At 39.6% G+C, this 16,260-nt stretch overlaps 1 protein-coding gene across 1 annotated transcript in view; it reads right to left on the bottom strand.

Annotated features, from left to right (window-relative positions):
* Positions 1–892: 892 nt before the first annotated feature.
* Positions 893–16,260, bottom strand: part of pygb (glycogen phosphorylase B) — a 51,759-nt gene continuing 36,391 nt past the window's right edge. The window contains exons 8-20 of the mRNA XM_062970498.1: positions 15,245–15,388; positions 13,818–13,910; positions 12,356–12,502; positions 10,448–10,611; positions 9,961–10,075; positions 8,328–8,429; positions 8,082–8,229; positions 7,280–7,338; positions 6,530–6,671; positions 4,322–4,529; positions 3,955–4,089; positions 3,575–3,641; positions 893–1,723 (exon numbers count right to left, since the gene is read on the bottom strand). Of these exons, the coding sequence (XP_062826568.1) occupies positions 1,571–1,723; positions 3,575–3,641; positions 3,955–4,089; positions 4,322–4,529; positions 6,530–6,671; positions 7,280–7,338; positions 8,082–8,229; positions 8,328–8,429; positions 9,961–10,075; positions 10,448–10,611; positions 12,356–12,502; positions 13,818–13,910; positions 15,245–15,388 (1,677 nt within the window). The 3' untranslated portion in view covers positions 893–1,570. The remainder of the gene's footprint in view (positions 1,724–3,574; positions 3,642–3,954; positions 4,090–4,321; positions 4,530–6,529; positions 6,672–7,279; positions 7,339–8,081; positions 8,230–8,327; positions 8,430–9,960; positions 10,076–10,447; positions 10,612–12,355; positions 12,503–13,817; positions 13,911–15,244; positions 15,389–16,260) is intronic.

Genomic DNA, 16,260 nt, shown 5'->3' with positions numbered 1-16,260 from the left:
TTTCAGGAGTGCTTAAATTGTGTATTCCTGCACAGAAGACAGTTGGAATGGGTGGCCCCTGGATTCTCTTCCTACTCTATGAGTTTATGATTTCAGATCTGGATGTTTTGTATTTAAAGTGCAAATTAAGTCACCACTCTAGGGCCAGCTGTGATCAAATACTTCTCTAACCAGATTGCCCCAGCATCTATGGATGAAGACCATGAATTCAGTGTCCTTGGTTGCAAGCACTGGGGCATATGCAAGAAGGATGGGTGCTACTATTTGAAATCAGGACCCAAGCTATCAGGGTGTTCAATGCTATTTTAATAAGGCAGGAATATGATATCTGGAAACAATATTGAGGCATGACACTGCTGGGTAGGAAATGGAACTGTCCATAATCGTTCATTGTAGAATATCTTACACCAAGTCTAAACAATGTGACACTACCAAAGTAAATTTTGGCTCATGTGTCAGGCACAATATCTTCAAAGAGGAACCTTAACAAATCTGATCACTACTTTTTTATTTTTGTTTTAATGCTTGCCTTATGGATAACACTACCTATTGGACCAGCAAATATGACAGATAGACTAATTAAAGGCAGAAATGAGGACCCTGTAGCTCTTTAAGTGTTCTTGGGCTGCAATGTCCATAATCCTGTGAACCATTGGCAATAGCGCTGAGAGATAGTGGGAGTGGCAGTTCAAAAATAAATGGAACATAATTGGCTCCATGGTTCCTATGCTTCATGGGTCCTATGGAAATGAGAATATTAGGCGTTCAACACCATTAAGCTCCTTCAATATCCATATCTGATTTCCTCCCCTAAGCCCATGCAAATAATTCAAATTATTACAGATCAATGAGAACTGTTTAGGAAGTTGGAAGGATCTGAATGACATGTTCATGCTTTTGATCTATGTTAATTTTATCAATATTTGTATGTATGTTTTTATCCTTTACAATTTTATCTTGTAAATCATCTAGAGCATCTTGGATGGAGGGCGATTAATAAGTAATTAAATGATGATGATGATGGTGATGTTTATTTTTAAAAAGAGGGGGATACATCTGTCCATGTTGTCGAAAACTTCCAACCCGCTTTTTAAAATCTCTACCACATCAATTCTTGGTTTTGCTGTTGCTTTATAATAGTCACAAGCGTCTTCTAATTCATTGAACAAGATGGACTGCTGCTGGAACAAAATTCTACAAACTTGAGCAGCTTCCTGAAATACATAGCATGCACATAAATTGCATTGGTTAAACACGATTTTAAAACATGGCCTTATTTACTTTCATTTCTCCTGCTGGAGGCCAGTGCTTTAGGTTTCGAACCCAACAAGGTTTTGGTCACCTCTTTGCTTCCTTGACTAAGTTCATCTAGGACACTGGTTACCTTCTCTTCAAGTCACCACCACGTCTAGATAAGTATGAGACAACCAAAGGGTGGTAAAGAATGCGAGTTTGGATTCATCTGTGGAAAATTCATTGGGGAGCAGGAGAGCCTTGTTGGCAAACCAACCCAGAAGGAAGGGTGTCTGCATGCACCGCTCTGAGTGAGTGGACTCTCTCACTCACTCACTCACTCCCGGGGGATGTTGGGCGGAGGGATCTTCACCGCTGAGGGCTCCACCCCCCAGATCTCCCTCGCGTACTCTGTGATTGTCCGGTCGCTGGAAAACTTGCCGGAGCACGCAATGTTCTTGATGACCTTTTTCGTCCACTCTCTTGGGTTCTGGGGAGAAAACATTCAAGAACATTTAACATCCATGACAACATAGTAATGGGATTCCTGTTGAGACTGTGCCAAATTCACATCCCAACCAAAAAAAGAATTCTTGGTGTCTTGGTTTTTAGGCCTGGCCTATCCCTGGTTATTTGTGGTGATGATTCAGAAAATTGCATTAGATGGACTGCATCAGCTATAGTTACTTACACTGGCCAACACACATTTTGGTTATTCAATAGTTAGCCCTGTTTTTGGTTATATTTGACCTACAGATTCCAAAAATGGCACCAGTTTCCCCCCATTGGTTATAGTTTTTGAGAGAAAGGAACATATGCCATGTAGCAGTCTTCATCTGCTTTCTATGGGTGAGCAGATGAAGACTGCTGCATGGCATATGTTCTGTTATCTCAAAAACTATAGCCAATGGGAGAAAACTGGTGCCATTTTTTGGAATCTGTAGGTCAAATATAACCAAAAAAAGGGCTAACACTAGAATAACCAAAATGTGTGTTGGCAAGTGCTATCCATCCACCCAATGTTGAGTATCCCTTATCAAGAATTACAGAATACAATACTCCAAAATGATCCACCTAGGAGGCTCAGATGGGATACCTTTCCTTCCTGATGGTTCAATGTACATACATTTTGTTTCAAGCACAAAAATATTACAAATATTGTGCATAAAAGTACCTACAGGCTAGATGTATAAGGAATATATTAAATGCCTTATACATCACAACGCTTCCAGTTTCATTAATGGATTTCGTGTTTAGCCTTGGGTCCCATCTCGAAGATATTTAATTATGTACAGTAGAGTCTCACTTATCCAACGCTCACTTATCCAACATTCTGGATTATCCAACGCATTTTTGTAGTCAGTGTTTTCAATATATAGTATCGTGATATTGTGGTGCTAAATTTGTAAATACAGTAATTAGTATATAGCATGACTGCATATTGAACTACTTTTTCCATCAAATTTGTTGTATAACATGATCTCTTGGTGCTTACTTTGCAAAATCATAAATTAACTTGATGTTTAATAGACTTTTCCTTAATGCCTCCTTATTATCCAACATATTTGCTTATCCAACGTTCTGCTGGCTCGTTTATGTTGGATAAGTGAGACTCTACTGTATGTATATGCAAGGGCAAGTATTTCAAAATCTGGGGGAAATAATCTGAAATCCAAAACATTTTTTTGTCTCAAACATCGATGGATAGTCAACCCATTCCGACAGGATGGCCCCTCAACTTTTCCAAAATCCAATTTTGCCCCTCCTCTGAATCTAAAGATAAAAATATGCACTACTGTAGCCTTAATACAATAGACAACTAATCAATGAAAAACCCAAAATATACACATTGGCATTGCACATGGCAGGGGGTTGGACTGGATGACCCATTAGGTCTCTTCCAACTCTATTATTCTATGGTTCTATGAAACAGTAGTGAAAATCAGTTTTAACTATTAGCATTTACTGTGTTCCTGAAAATAGTACTTCTAATTGTTCAGTTCTGTAGCTAGTGGATTTTGGGAGTTATAGCCCTCAAAATAACTTTTCCAAGTTCCAAGTATGCTAAAAGTACTATTTATATACACAGAGTTTCTTTATCTGTTTTGTTGATATTCTCCCTATGACATCAGTTGCCATTTAGAAAACCTAACAAATGTCCCTTGACTACATCACAATACTTCCCGTTTCAAGTATCCAAATAACAGGTTTCTTCTGCCACTTGATTCATACTATAATACCAAAGGTGTTACGAAATTCCTGTCTGTTTCATAGAAGAGCCCTGCTTTTTGTAACTAGCCAGAAATTAATTCAATCAGCCTTTGTCAAAGGCCAGCCTTACCATATACAGTTGGTCCACTTGCCCTTGACACTTGATGTAAGCTTCGTAATCAGCAAACACCTTAAACCTGAAACAAAGAAGAGTGTAGAAGCAATTGTAAGCACTGAGGTTTGGAAACCTCAATTAACAAATAGCTGTTAGGGATTGTGGAAGTTGAACTCCAAACACCTGGAGGTCCGAAGTTTGCCCATGCCTGAAATAGAGGCATCTTTTCTAGGAATTTACTAGATTCCTCAATACCTTGAAATGGCAGAGCTCCAAATACTATTCAGTCACTTTCAGTCATACAAGTGATGTGACAAAATAAAATTATATCTCCCCGAAGCATCAGTGAAGACTTCAAAAGCTTCCACTTTTGAAGGGCCCCTAAAAATTCTCACCTGTCATGATACATCAACATGTTAACAATGTCTCGGAAACGTCCTGGATCATCCGGCGAGAAGAAACCGCTATTAATTTGATCAATCGCTTGTCTGAGTTCTGGGATCCGGTCATAGTATTCCTTCGCATTGTACCTGAATGAGAAAACAAAGATAATATCAGCCTTTTCTGCAACACTGGTGATCCTATCAGGCTGGCATGGGCAAACTTGGGCCCTCCAGGTGTTTTGGACTTCAACTCCCACAATTCCTAGCAGCCTACCGGCTGCTAGGAATTGTGGGAGTTGAAGTCCAAAACACCTGGAGGGCCCAAGTTTGCCCATGCCTGCTACAGCTTGTGCTTATGGAGCCACTTTGTGTTACTAACCCTTTCTTATCCATCGCCTCCACGTCTTCCACTCGCATGCCAAAAATAAACAGGTTCTCCTCTCCAGCTTCCTCAGCCATTTCCACGTTGGCACCATCCATCGTCCCAATGGTGAGGGCCCCGTTCAGCATGAACTTCATGTTCCCGGTCCCTGAAGCCTCCGTCCCGGCGGTGGAGATCTGTTCAGACAGGTCTGCAGCAGGAATCACTGCGACGGAAGGGGAAAATGAATGGTGTTAAAACAATTTCCTCCTTTTTCAACCATACTTTTTGTAGCTGTAGCTAATATAGTGGTTACAGTGTTAATTGAGTATCTGGGAAATTCAAGCTAAATTTCCTACTCGGCTAAGAGTCTCATTAGGCGCCCTTGGGCGAGCCACTCTCAACCTGACCCACCTCACATGATTATTACGCTATGTAACACAATTTTTGTTCCTGGGTTATAAATGTTATTTCCTATTTGGTTCTATCATAAAGCCATGGGAAAAGTTTATTAAACTGCAAAAACTTTGTTTTTATGGTAGGAACATCCTGCAGCACATTTTGCTATAATTTTTCGATGAATATCTCATACAGTCCCAGCCAATTCTACATAAGGTTGCTGTGAGTTTTCTGGGCCACATTCCAGAAGCATTCTCTCCTGATGTTTTGCCTGCATCTATGGCAGGCATCCTTAGAGGTTGTGAGGCCGGTTTATATATCTATATATATATATATATATATATATATATATATATATATATATATATATAAGGGTAATGGAATCACGGCACCGGACAAAACAACTAAACTAAACGCCCCACAACCTCGAAAATTGGCAGCACAACCTCTCATCCATGCCTCTACGTTCATACAACAAAAAGAAAAGAAAAATTAAGTCCTAGCCACAGCAACGCATGGCTGGGCACAACTAGTCTATATATATAAAAGAGTGATGGCATCATGGTGACCCACAAAACAACAAAACTACAGGCCCTCCAACCTCGAAATTTGACAACACAACCCATCATCCACGCCTCTAGGTTGATACAACAAAAAGAAAAGAAAAATAAAGTCCTAGTTAGAGAGAGAGGAATAATTGCTTTTATCCAATTGCTGCCAGTTAGAAGGCTAAGCTCCTCCAACTTGGTCTCATAGCAACCCAATAAAAATAATAAATAACACTAAAAAATTAATACAATAAAATACTAAAATAACAGAAAATAACTAAAAATAATACAAGAAGATAATAAAATATAATAAATAAAAATATAACTTACAATAAAATTAATAAAAAATGCAAATAAAGTCAAATAAAAATTACACAACAATTTTTAACCAATACCACCACCACTTTGCCACAGCAACGCGTGGCCGGGCACAGCTAGTATTATATATAAATGTATAAATCTGTGGAAGGCCCAGGGTGGGAGAAAGAACTCTTGTCTCTTTGAGGCAAGAGTTAATGTAGCAATTGGCCACCTTGATTAGCATTTAATGGCCTTGCAACTTCAAGGACTGGCTGCTTACTGCCTGCAGGGTAGTAAGACAGAAAACAATCAGGGCCAGCTAACACCTCCTAACAAAAGATTCCCCCAGGCAGTAAGCAACCAGTCCTTGAATCTGCAAGGCCATTAAATGCTAATAAAGATGGCCAATTGCTACATTAACACTTGCCTCCAACAGACAAGAGTTCTTTCTCCCACCCTGAACTTTCCACAGATATATAAACCCCTCTTGCCTAGCTTTCGACAGCCCTCACAACCTCTGAGGATGCCTGCCATAGATGCAGGCAAAATGTTGCAACCCAGTGATTCTGGCCATGAAAGCCTTCAACAATACAATTCAACATAGTTTGTGGCAGCCATAAAAATGAAGTTTCTCGAGAAAAACTACTTTTGAAATAAGTACTGCATAATTAAACAGGAATTAAGAATTTTATACCAGGAACAGAACATTTCTGAAATTTTGTTACATAGTGGTATTATTGTTAGGATAAAGTAGGGAGGAGAAAAGTCAAACACACTGCCATAAATAAAAATATAATTTACAAAATCTGATCAATGAATAAATACACAAAATGTGTATGATAGCATATAATGCAGTGAATTCACAGGTAACAATCCCCCTTATATTTATTGCATGAGTAACAATGAACTGTCACTGAATTATTTCTTGCACGGAAGACAAAAAGGTTAGATCATTAATCTCTGTCCTAAGTCATCTTACCTTTCTCTGCAAGGGACACTCTGTAGTTCTCCAAAAAGATTACTTTCAACCTCTCCCCTATGTAAGGGTCGTTGTTAACCACGTCTCCAATGGATGTGATGAGTTTGATAATCATCTTTGCCATGTGGTAGCCAGGGGCAGCCTGGAAGGGGACAAGGATGACTGTTTGTAATGAAGCAAAAGACTCTACAACAGTGGTTCTCAACCTGTGGGTCCCCAGATGTTTTGGCCTTCAACTCTCAGAAATCCTAACAGCTGGTACACCTTCTTTGGAGGGTTTTAAGCAGAGGCTGGATGGCCATCATTTGGGGGTGCTTTGATTGTGTGTTCCTGCATGACAGAATGGGACTAGTCTGGATGGCACTTGGGGGTCTTTTTCGACTTTATGATTAATCTGTTATTGATTAAAATCAGAGTGGCTGCCTGGAAGGAGCATCTCCTACACCAGGCATGGCCAAACCACGGCCCTCCAGGTGTTTTGGACTTCAATTCCCACAATTCCTAACAGCTTACCGGCTGTTAGGAATTGTGGGAATTGAAGTCCAAAACACCTGGAGGGCCCAAGTTTGCCCATGCCTGAACTAGACTCACACTTGAACATATTTTTGACATCAACATAAATCGACATTATATAGAGCCACATTTGTGCATCTAAAATTTTGCAAAATGTGACCGCATGTAAACTTGGAATAACAGAAGGAAAGTTGAGAAAGCATGCATATCACAACTTCTGGAGATGCTATCTCTTACCTTTCCTCCAATCATAACAGTTCTTGGCACGTAGGACTTTTTGGGGTCTTTCCTGATGCCTAAAAAAGAGCAACACAACAAAAAGGAGATGGGTGAAAGCAAACCCTGACAGTAAACACAACAATAGCAACGAAGATTGTAAGAGAAACGGAGAAAAAAAACTCATAAGGAGAGGTTGAAGGAGCTGGGCATGTTCAGCTTAGTTCAGATTATAATTATCTCCTCCTAAGTGCAGGCATGGGCAAACTTTGGCCCCCCAGGTGTTTTGGACTTCAACTCCCACAATTCCTAACAGCTGGTAGCCTGTTAGGAACTGTGAGAGTTAAAGACCAAAACATCTGGAAGGCCAAAGTTTGCTCATGCCTGTTCAGTGTATCACTTGATGGCATGGGTGTGGGTTCTTCTTATTGCAACCTTTATGGATTCGGGTTAATTTCCTGAATGTGCCTCCTCATAGTGGCAAGCCTAAAAAGCTGGCAAATATTGCAATCAGTGGTTCACACTGAAGGCAAAATGAAATGACAATGGATTCTCTTATGATACATATACAACACACACATATACATGGAAAAGAGTCTTCAGACTGTAGGAAAGGAATGTTCCCAAAAAGGTATTTGTATGTAGAATATAAAGGGAAAGAGATTGAGAGAACATCACATCTGCTGCTAGATATGTTAGCTTAACAAATTGAGTAGTGAAATACTTACACTGTTAATAATAATTTCAATAATTATTTGTATTTATTGATATATCTACCATGAACAAGAAGCTTCTTTAAAAGTTTGCAAGCTGAAATACTTACGATTGTAAAGAGTGATGATATGCAGGCAGTTGAGGAGTTGCCTTTTGTATTCATGAATTCTCTTGACGTGAACATCAAACATAGAGGAAGGATTGATTTTCACCTTGTACTGTTCCATCAAGTAGGCTGAGAACTTCTGCTTGTTCTCCTGCAAATAGAAATTATTGATTGATTTTGTAGATAACCACAATCGTCCAAGTTGGGATATATCCCTTTATTTCTGTTCTTTCCACCGAGCCTTTTTACCTGTTTAACTTTGGCTACATCCCTGATAAAGGCCTCGTCGTCAACAAAGTCCAGCAGCTTCTTTAGTTGGCTGAGATCCGTCAGAAAATCTTCCCCAATTTTCTGTGATATTAAAACAAAAGGGGAAAAAACAACCAACAGATTTGCTCATATGGTATTTTCACATGAGTATAACATCCACCCATTAATGAGGCTCTGGAAAACTGCACTATTTGAGATTGGTCCCAAACAAGCAAATCCTACAAATATTACTTTTTTGTACTGCATTCCCCAGAATCTTTCCATCAAATTAATCCAAGATATAATAATGTAGCTCTTTGAGGAAAGATGGCTGATTGCTCTACATATAAAGCTAGACTTTGGGAATGGCTGGCAATTGGATTAGCCACTTACCAAACCCAGAATTAAGCATTACATCCAACTATGATAAATTAACACAATTTTTGCAATTGTGTGCACTGCAATTTTATAAACTGAAGAAGTAGTAGTGGTTCGTCTGTCAAAAACCTCACAACCTCTGAGGATGCCTGCCATAGATGTGGGCGAAACGTCAGGAGAGAATGCTTCTGGAACATGGCCATACAGCCCAGAAAATTGACAACAACCTTGTCAAGAACATGTGTATGTTTATTTACTGGCTGACAACTGCAGAGGCAATTGGGGATTAGTGAATTAATGAATTAGAATTTTTTTTATTTTTAGAATGGGCCACAAAATTAAAAAATATTATATAAACATCAGAAAATTTCCGTTTTCCATTTTCAATAAAGTTCTACTTTCTAAATTTAATCTCAGAGAAGGCAGTGCTAAGGAAATGTCACACAGTGCTTAGAACTCAGCAGTCTAGGAATTAAAAAAACAAGCAAGTTTTTCACATTTTATTTCTTTTTTTTGAAGATAGTTTTTAAATGTATAGAAAGTAGCATAGTTTGTTTGTTCACACCCATTTACTTGCATACATACCTTTGCTTTTTTTCCCATAAGCTCACTATTAGGGTTGTTTCTTTTAACTTGAAAGCTTAAGAATGATAATGTATTTAAACATGCCCATGAGACTGATCCAAGAATCAAGCTGTTTTCTTTGTATTCTAATTCATGTTCATGACTGAATGTCACTTAGAGATAATTCTAAGGACATGCATTTAAACTGTGAATGTTTCTTACAGTTCAAATGGTAAAGTTCCTTCCAGAAGTGGAGGTGGAGCCCCTGCCTAAACCTGTAGTACAAGTTTTTGCCTCTCAGTTTGGAAAATCTGTCTTGAAAGCTGCAGATGTCCCTGAAGCAGACCTTTCAGAAGTGGAGCCTCATGTTGTGAATAGCCTCATGCCATTTCGGAGAGATTACAATTGGGGATTACATGTCTACACAGAAAAAGTAATGCAGTTTTAAATTACTTTAACTGCCATGGATCAGTATAATGGAATCATGGGAGTTGTAGTATTACAAGGTCTGTAGCCTTCTCCACCAAGGAGTTTTGGTGTCTCACCAAGCTACAAATCCCAGGATTACATAGCATTGAGCAACCTGCTCCATTCTTTTATTTCTGCTTAGATGTATTCTGATGACAAGAACCTCCACTCTAAAGTAATAGGCATTATTCCTATTCATGGACAATTTTCTCTAATGGTTCACCTCCGCAATGATATCAGAGAGTCCTGGGTTGCACAACAGGAGCCATCGCCGGGGAGTGATCCCATTTGTCTTGTTCTGAAACTTCTCCGGCTCTATATCATAGAAATCTTTAAATCTAGAAAGGAAGAGGTCGTAAAACATTTAGAAAAATATATTGCATCAGCCATGCATAATTTAAGATAACAACAAGCAGAATTGCAGAATGCTACAAAGCTCCAAAAAAGCAAAGGCAGTTTTAGGTGCATTAATAGAAGCAATTAATAGAAGAGAGTAGAGGGATCAGCACGTTCAGATGGACTAAGCCAGACAAGGGCAAACTTGGGCCCTCAAGGTGTTTTGGACTCCAACTCCCACAATTCCTAACAGCCGGTAGGCTGTTAGGAATTGTGGGAGTTGGAGTCCAAAACACCTTGAGGGCCCAAGTTTGCCCATTCCTGGGCTAACTGCTTGCTTTCTGAAGCACAAAAGAGGCTTAAGGGACACTCACACAGAATTTTTCACAATCTCCGAGTGAATCCTGGCCACCCCATTGATTGCATGAGAGCCAATGACGCACAGATGGGCCATATTGATCCTCTTGCAGTCCCCTTCTTCGATCACAGACATTCGGCGCAGGCGGTCAATGTCTCCAGGATACAGGGCGGCCACATGCTGTCAACGACACACAAAAGCCACTGTCGTCAATCACCAAACACATTTTATATGCCTGTGACATCCAAAACCCCACTCTGGGAGAAAGGTAGAATATAAATGTCATCAATCACTCAATTGATTTTTTTTTTTTGTGATGACGCAAACCCAATTTTCCCCACATCAATAATAGCGGACGGGCCAATTGTGAAGAGGACCCAGATTGGCAGCAAAGTGTGCACAGAGTCATGCGATAGGGACCATCATCAAACGTGTTGGTTCTGCTCAAATGCTGGCTTGCCTCCCTCATGTCCAAAATTGTCCAAGGAAGCATCCAAGGTCAACGTCCCCACTTTGATTCTTATAATAACCCTGTGTAGTATATTAAGCTAAGATATAGTGCCTGTCAGAGTATTTGCAGCACAGCAGTTGTTGGATGGAAGCAGTGGAACGCAGAACGAAGAGACACTCAGAGACGTTGGTAAAACTATTTACAAAGTTTTACTGTATGCAGCAATAATCAACCCAAACAGACTTGTAGACAACAGACGAACACAGGACTGCTCTGTTCTCTAACAAAACTTGACTCGAACTCTAGGCAGACAGAACTCAACTGAACAGAACTGAACTGATGCAATCCTTATGCACAAACACTTGTGTCTGAATACTCTCTAGTTCCAGCCACACATCAAGGTCATCATAGCTTCTTGGCAATTAACTCTTTCCACATTATGGTACATTCTGGATGATGCAATCAGTTGCAATACAAGCATGGCACAAATTGCATTTAAACACTATCAATATACAAATCCCACATTAACAGTGCCTGGTCCGTAGGCTCACATTAAGCTTCCTAACTGAGGCTGGATCTACACTGCCAAATAATGCAGTTTCAGACTGCCGTTTAACTGCACTGAACTGGATTATATGAGTTTACACTGCCATATAATCCAGTTCAATGCAGTTAAACTGCATTATATGCCAGTATAGATCCAGTCTGAGTGGAGGTTTAAATCTGAATCTTTGTTTGTGTCTAACAGCCTGACTCTACACATTGTAACTGCCATATCTTTCTTTGGTTATTCCCTTGGGATATCTATCCTCTAGACTGTTCCACTATTTTATGTCCCTGCTTCCCGTGGTTTTATTCTTATGTCTTTCTCACTGAGTTTTAACTTAGTGTTCATGTGGCCTGCCCTGGTTTTTATTGCTTTTCTGAATTTTAGGTTGTAATGTATGTTATTATTTATTGTATTGTTAAATTGTGTTATGATATGTTGTTTTATATTTTGTCATATTGTATGGTTTTGGGCATGGGCCCATGTAAGCCGCCCCGAGTCCCCTTTGGGTGGCGGGGTATAAATAAAGTTTATTATTATTATTATTATTATTATTATTATTATTATTATTATTATTATTATCTCTCTATGTTGCATACAAGCAGCTCCAGAGTCAGTCTCCCAATATCTCCAAATAAAATGATCAAGCAACAAGGTGTTGACAGACCTGAGAAAAGATCATTGTGGGCACTACAGCTCTACTTTTGGGGGGATTCTGTGTTTCAATCAGAATAGATCAGCTGTCTCGGATGCATCACCATCCAAATTAATTGTACAAGGACCAATAGGGTTCCACCAAGTTTTATAAAGGTGCCGAATTGGAGACGGCACTGACGCAGGTACAGATTGAGGTTGCTCTTGCTCGCCTTTAAGCTTCTCGGTCCATTTAACCCGGCACCTCCTCTTCTCAGATTCAAGCTACTTACATCCAGATGCTTCTGATTGATAGCATAGATGATCTCCAAGTGCCTTGGCAGGAGCTTCTCAAACATAGAAACAGGCCAGCGCTCCAGGGCTTCGGGCAACACAGTGTGGTTGGTGTACGCACACGTTCGCTTTGTGATATCCCAGGCCTAAGACCAAAAAACAAATGGGAGAAAAAGTAAGATAGAAACCTACAACCCCAATAGGATACAAGGAGCAATCAAGCAATATCTTATGTTCACCAAGCTTAAGTTGAACCCTCTTTTCTGCTTGTATGATGCAAGTAATTAGTAAGCAAATGGTGTGTGTATGTGCCTTCAGGTCACCTGTCAACTTATGGTGGTCCCATGAATTTTATAGGCTTTTCTTAGGCAAGGAATACACAGAACTGGTTTTGATGGTTCTTTCTTCTTAAATAATGATTGAAGTGCCTGGTGTTTCTTGGCAGTCTCCCATCAAAGTACTAACCAGGGCTGACCCTACTTAGACATGATCTCATGCTTTTAAGATATTTAGAATGTATTTATTTACCATATTTATATTCTGCCCTTCTTACCCCAAAGGGGAATCAGGGCAAACCACAATGCACACATACACAGCAAACATTCAATGCCGTTTTAAGACATACAAGGCAGAAAGACAGATAGCGGTATTTCAGTATCTTCCAACTTCGGCACCTGGAGGTTATGCTCGATTCTGGCCACTGGGGGGTGCTGTGGCTTCATCCACAAGAATGCCGAGCCCTTTTGATCATAGTATTTCCTCCTTGTTCTTTGATTGCCAACATTTTTATGGTGTTGTAAAATATCTTTCCACTTTAAGCAGTGCCTAATTTCTCAACTCACAGCTCAGCTGTTTTTGAACCACTTAGCTGGACAATAAGCTAGGCTAAACAGTCGGGTGCTCAATCCGACTCAGGCTTCAAACTTGCCACCTTCCGGTTGGCAGTAATCTATTGCTGCTGGCGATTAACCAGAATGAAAGAATTAGTGAATTAGCAAGTGTCACTGGATAGTCTGTCTCTGTTTTAGGTTGTTTTTTTTTTTTGGTTTTTTTGTTTTTTTTTTAAAAAAACAACCATTTGACAAATCTGTCTTTGACAGATTTTATTTCATTTTCTTCTTCTACTAATTTTGTTTAATGTGTAAGCTGTTGTAGGAGGTAAGGCTATAAAATTCATAATAAATGCTGTTATAAATACACAAAGACATTGTTCAGAAGGATAGGTTTGTTGCAAGGAATTCAAGGGGATTTTTGTGGGCACACTAAAAACTGAGCAATTTTTATTGGCACAAATTACATGGATTACTCTCTACTTCCTCAAATGAAAAGGACTGGAGTCTAGGAAATCTTATGTCCTAATAAATCTTGTTCCACCATTGGTGACCTTCTTTGTGCTGTCAACTGGTAGGAACAACCAATGCAGTACAGCTGTGTCTCTTTCCCACTCCTTCCCCAACTCACCTTGTCCCAATCCATATGTTCCACATCAACAAAGATCCTCATAAGCTCAGGAATAGAGAGTGCTGGGTGAGTGTCATTCAGCTGAATGGCAACCTGCAAAACCAATGATAATATCACATGCACAAAAAGAAAAGAAAGGTTGATCCATCTGAGTTTAAGATCTGGAACACTAAACATTCCAATCTCATACAGGTTCAACCTCACCAAGGAATCCTACTAAGTGAATTTCAATTTCCAATCTACCAACAGGAATATATAGTATTGATTATTGGCTCTGTATTAGGCATGGGGAAACTTGGGCCCTCCAGATGTTTTGGATTTCAACTCCCACAATTCCTAACAGCCTACCGGCTGTTAGGAATTGTGGGAGTTGAAGTCCAAAACACCTGGAGGGCCTAAGTTTGCCCACGCATGCTCTATATCATTGTGACAATTTGCAATTTGACCCTTAATGCAGGATCCCATAGACCATTTCTTCTCAGACTGTGGGTCATAACCACCTTAGATTAACATTGGGGAAATGAGAAATTTGGCAACAGTAAAAGGTTTCTGAACACAAATCTGTTAGCAACAAAGTGCAGTGTTTACCATGCAGAAAATGCTTCAGTTGTACTCCTCGAAAAGGGAAATCAGCCTGTTTAGCAAGCCTTGCAAATGCTGATTTATTATCAGTAAATGTTTGATTTTTATACCTATTTTATGTGGAGAATCAAAGTTTGGGAATCACTGCCATAGACTTTGGAGAACCTTGAGTCCTGAAGCATGTTAGAAAGCAAGCTTCTACAACTCATGAGTAAAATGAAGGGTTTCTTTTAACAATAAAGAAAACAGAGAAGGTTTGGATACTAAATGAAGTGGAGATGAGACTTCTGTTTTTCATTTAGTACCACTATTTGAGAATCACAATCCTGATTATCACCCTCCTATCATTGCAACAATTTTTTATCTTTCACCTCCCATGTTCCTCTGTGTTCCTACTCTTCTGCCTCACAGAAGAATACAAGAACAGGAAAGACTATATTTGGGAATGCAAAAAACCTCCTTAAAGAAAAAGATTGCAAATTGGTAGACGTTAAATTGGAAGATCTGAAAGAGGAAAAGCAATATTACCCAGTAGTCTCTAGGTGATCTGAGTAATGGTTTTAGGATTGTATAACAGTATTCTAGAAAGCCCTTGACGTAATGAACAGGCTAATATGACTATTATAATAACAAATTATTAAAAAAGTAGTGAAAAAAAGACGCAAATAAATCATCACTATATATTTAATCACAGCGAGATAAATATTCCATCAACAATGGCTTGGCTTCAATGCTTCTTGGCTTGTTACATTTCTAAATTAAAAGTTGAAGATTGCAAAAAAAGGAGGTGATTTTGAAATGGTACATTTTGTGATTTTGGCTCAGGTTTCATATTATGTATTCACCTTATCAGGGAAGGTCTCGAAGCAAGTCCTCACAGGGTCACGGCAACCAAATTTGGAAGACTTGAATCGCCGTATGATGTCCTGGAGAGTGGCAGCCACCACAAAGTATTCCTGCTTCAAACGCAGCTCTTTCCCTTCAAAGAACTAAATAACAAGGAGAGGAAGAAGTGCTATCAATCTGCCCTTTAATTATTATAGCAGCGACCAATAAAGCAAAACTATGCAAAATAATATTACAAATAATGTTTTTGTTTTGTTTTGTTTTTTAGTGTCAGGAGTAACCGGAGTTGCTTCTGGAGTGAGAGAATTGGCCATCTGCAAGGACGTTGCCCAGGGGATGCCCGGATGTTTTTGATGTTTTTACCATCCTTGTGGGAGGCTTCTCTCATGTCCCCGCATGGAGCTGGAGCTGATAGAGGGAGCTCATCCACGCTCTCCCCGGGTGGGATTCGAACCTGGTAGCCTTCAGGTCAGCAATCCAACCTTCAAGTCACAAGGCTTTTATCCCCTAAGCCACCGGAGGCTCCTTACAAATAATACAAATAATGTATTATTGCCATTATTATTATAACATTGTAGAATTAATGTATTTTGACACCACTTTAATTGCCATGGCTCAATGCTACAGAATCATGGAGTAACCATAAATGGTTTGAGGACAGGTGAAGGACCACAACTACCTACGCACACTTTAAGATATGCAATGGATGACTTTTTCCTTTGCCTGACTCTGACAGCATTCAGTTTGCTGGGAAGAGACAAGAATTTTGTTTTCTTTTTACAATGGCACCATATCTACATGCAAACAAGATCTGTGTGTCTCAGGCATCTACACCAGGCATGGGAAAACTTCGGCCCTCCAGGTGTTTTGGATTTCAGCTCCCACAATTCCTAACAGTCGATGTGGAGTTGAAGTCCAAAACACCTGGAGGGCCAAAGTTTGCTCATGCCTGGTCTGCACTGTAGAATTCATGTATTTTGACACCACTTTAATTGCAATGGCTCAATGCTACAGA

The sequence above is a fragment of the Anolis carolinensis genome, chromosome 1 (assembly GCF_035594765.1).
Source record: "Anolis carolinensis isolate JA03-04 chromosome 1, rAnoCar3.1.pri, whole genome shotgun sequence".
Classification (NCBI taxonomy): Eukaryota; Metazoa; Chordata; class Lepidosauria; order Squamata; family Dactyloidae; genus Anolis; species Anolis carolinensis.
Note: the sequence above shows the minus strand (reverse complement) of the source record. Positions and strands in the feature narration are given on the sequence as shown.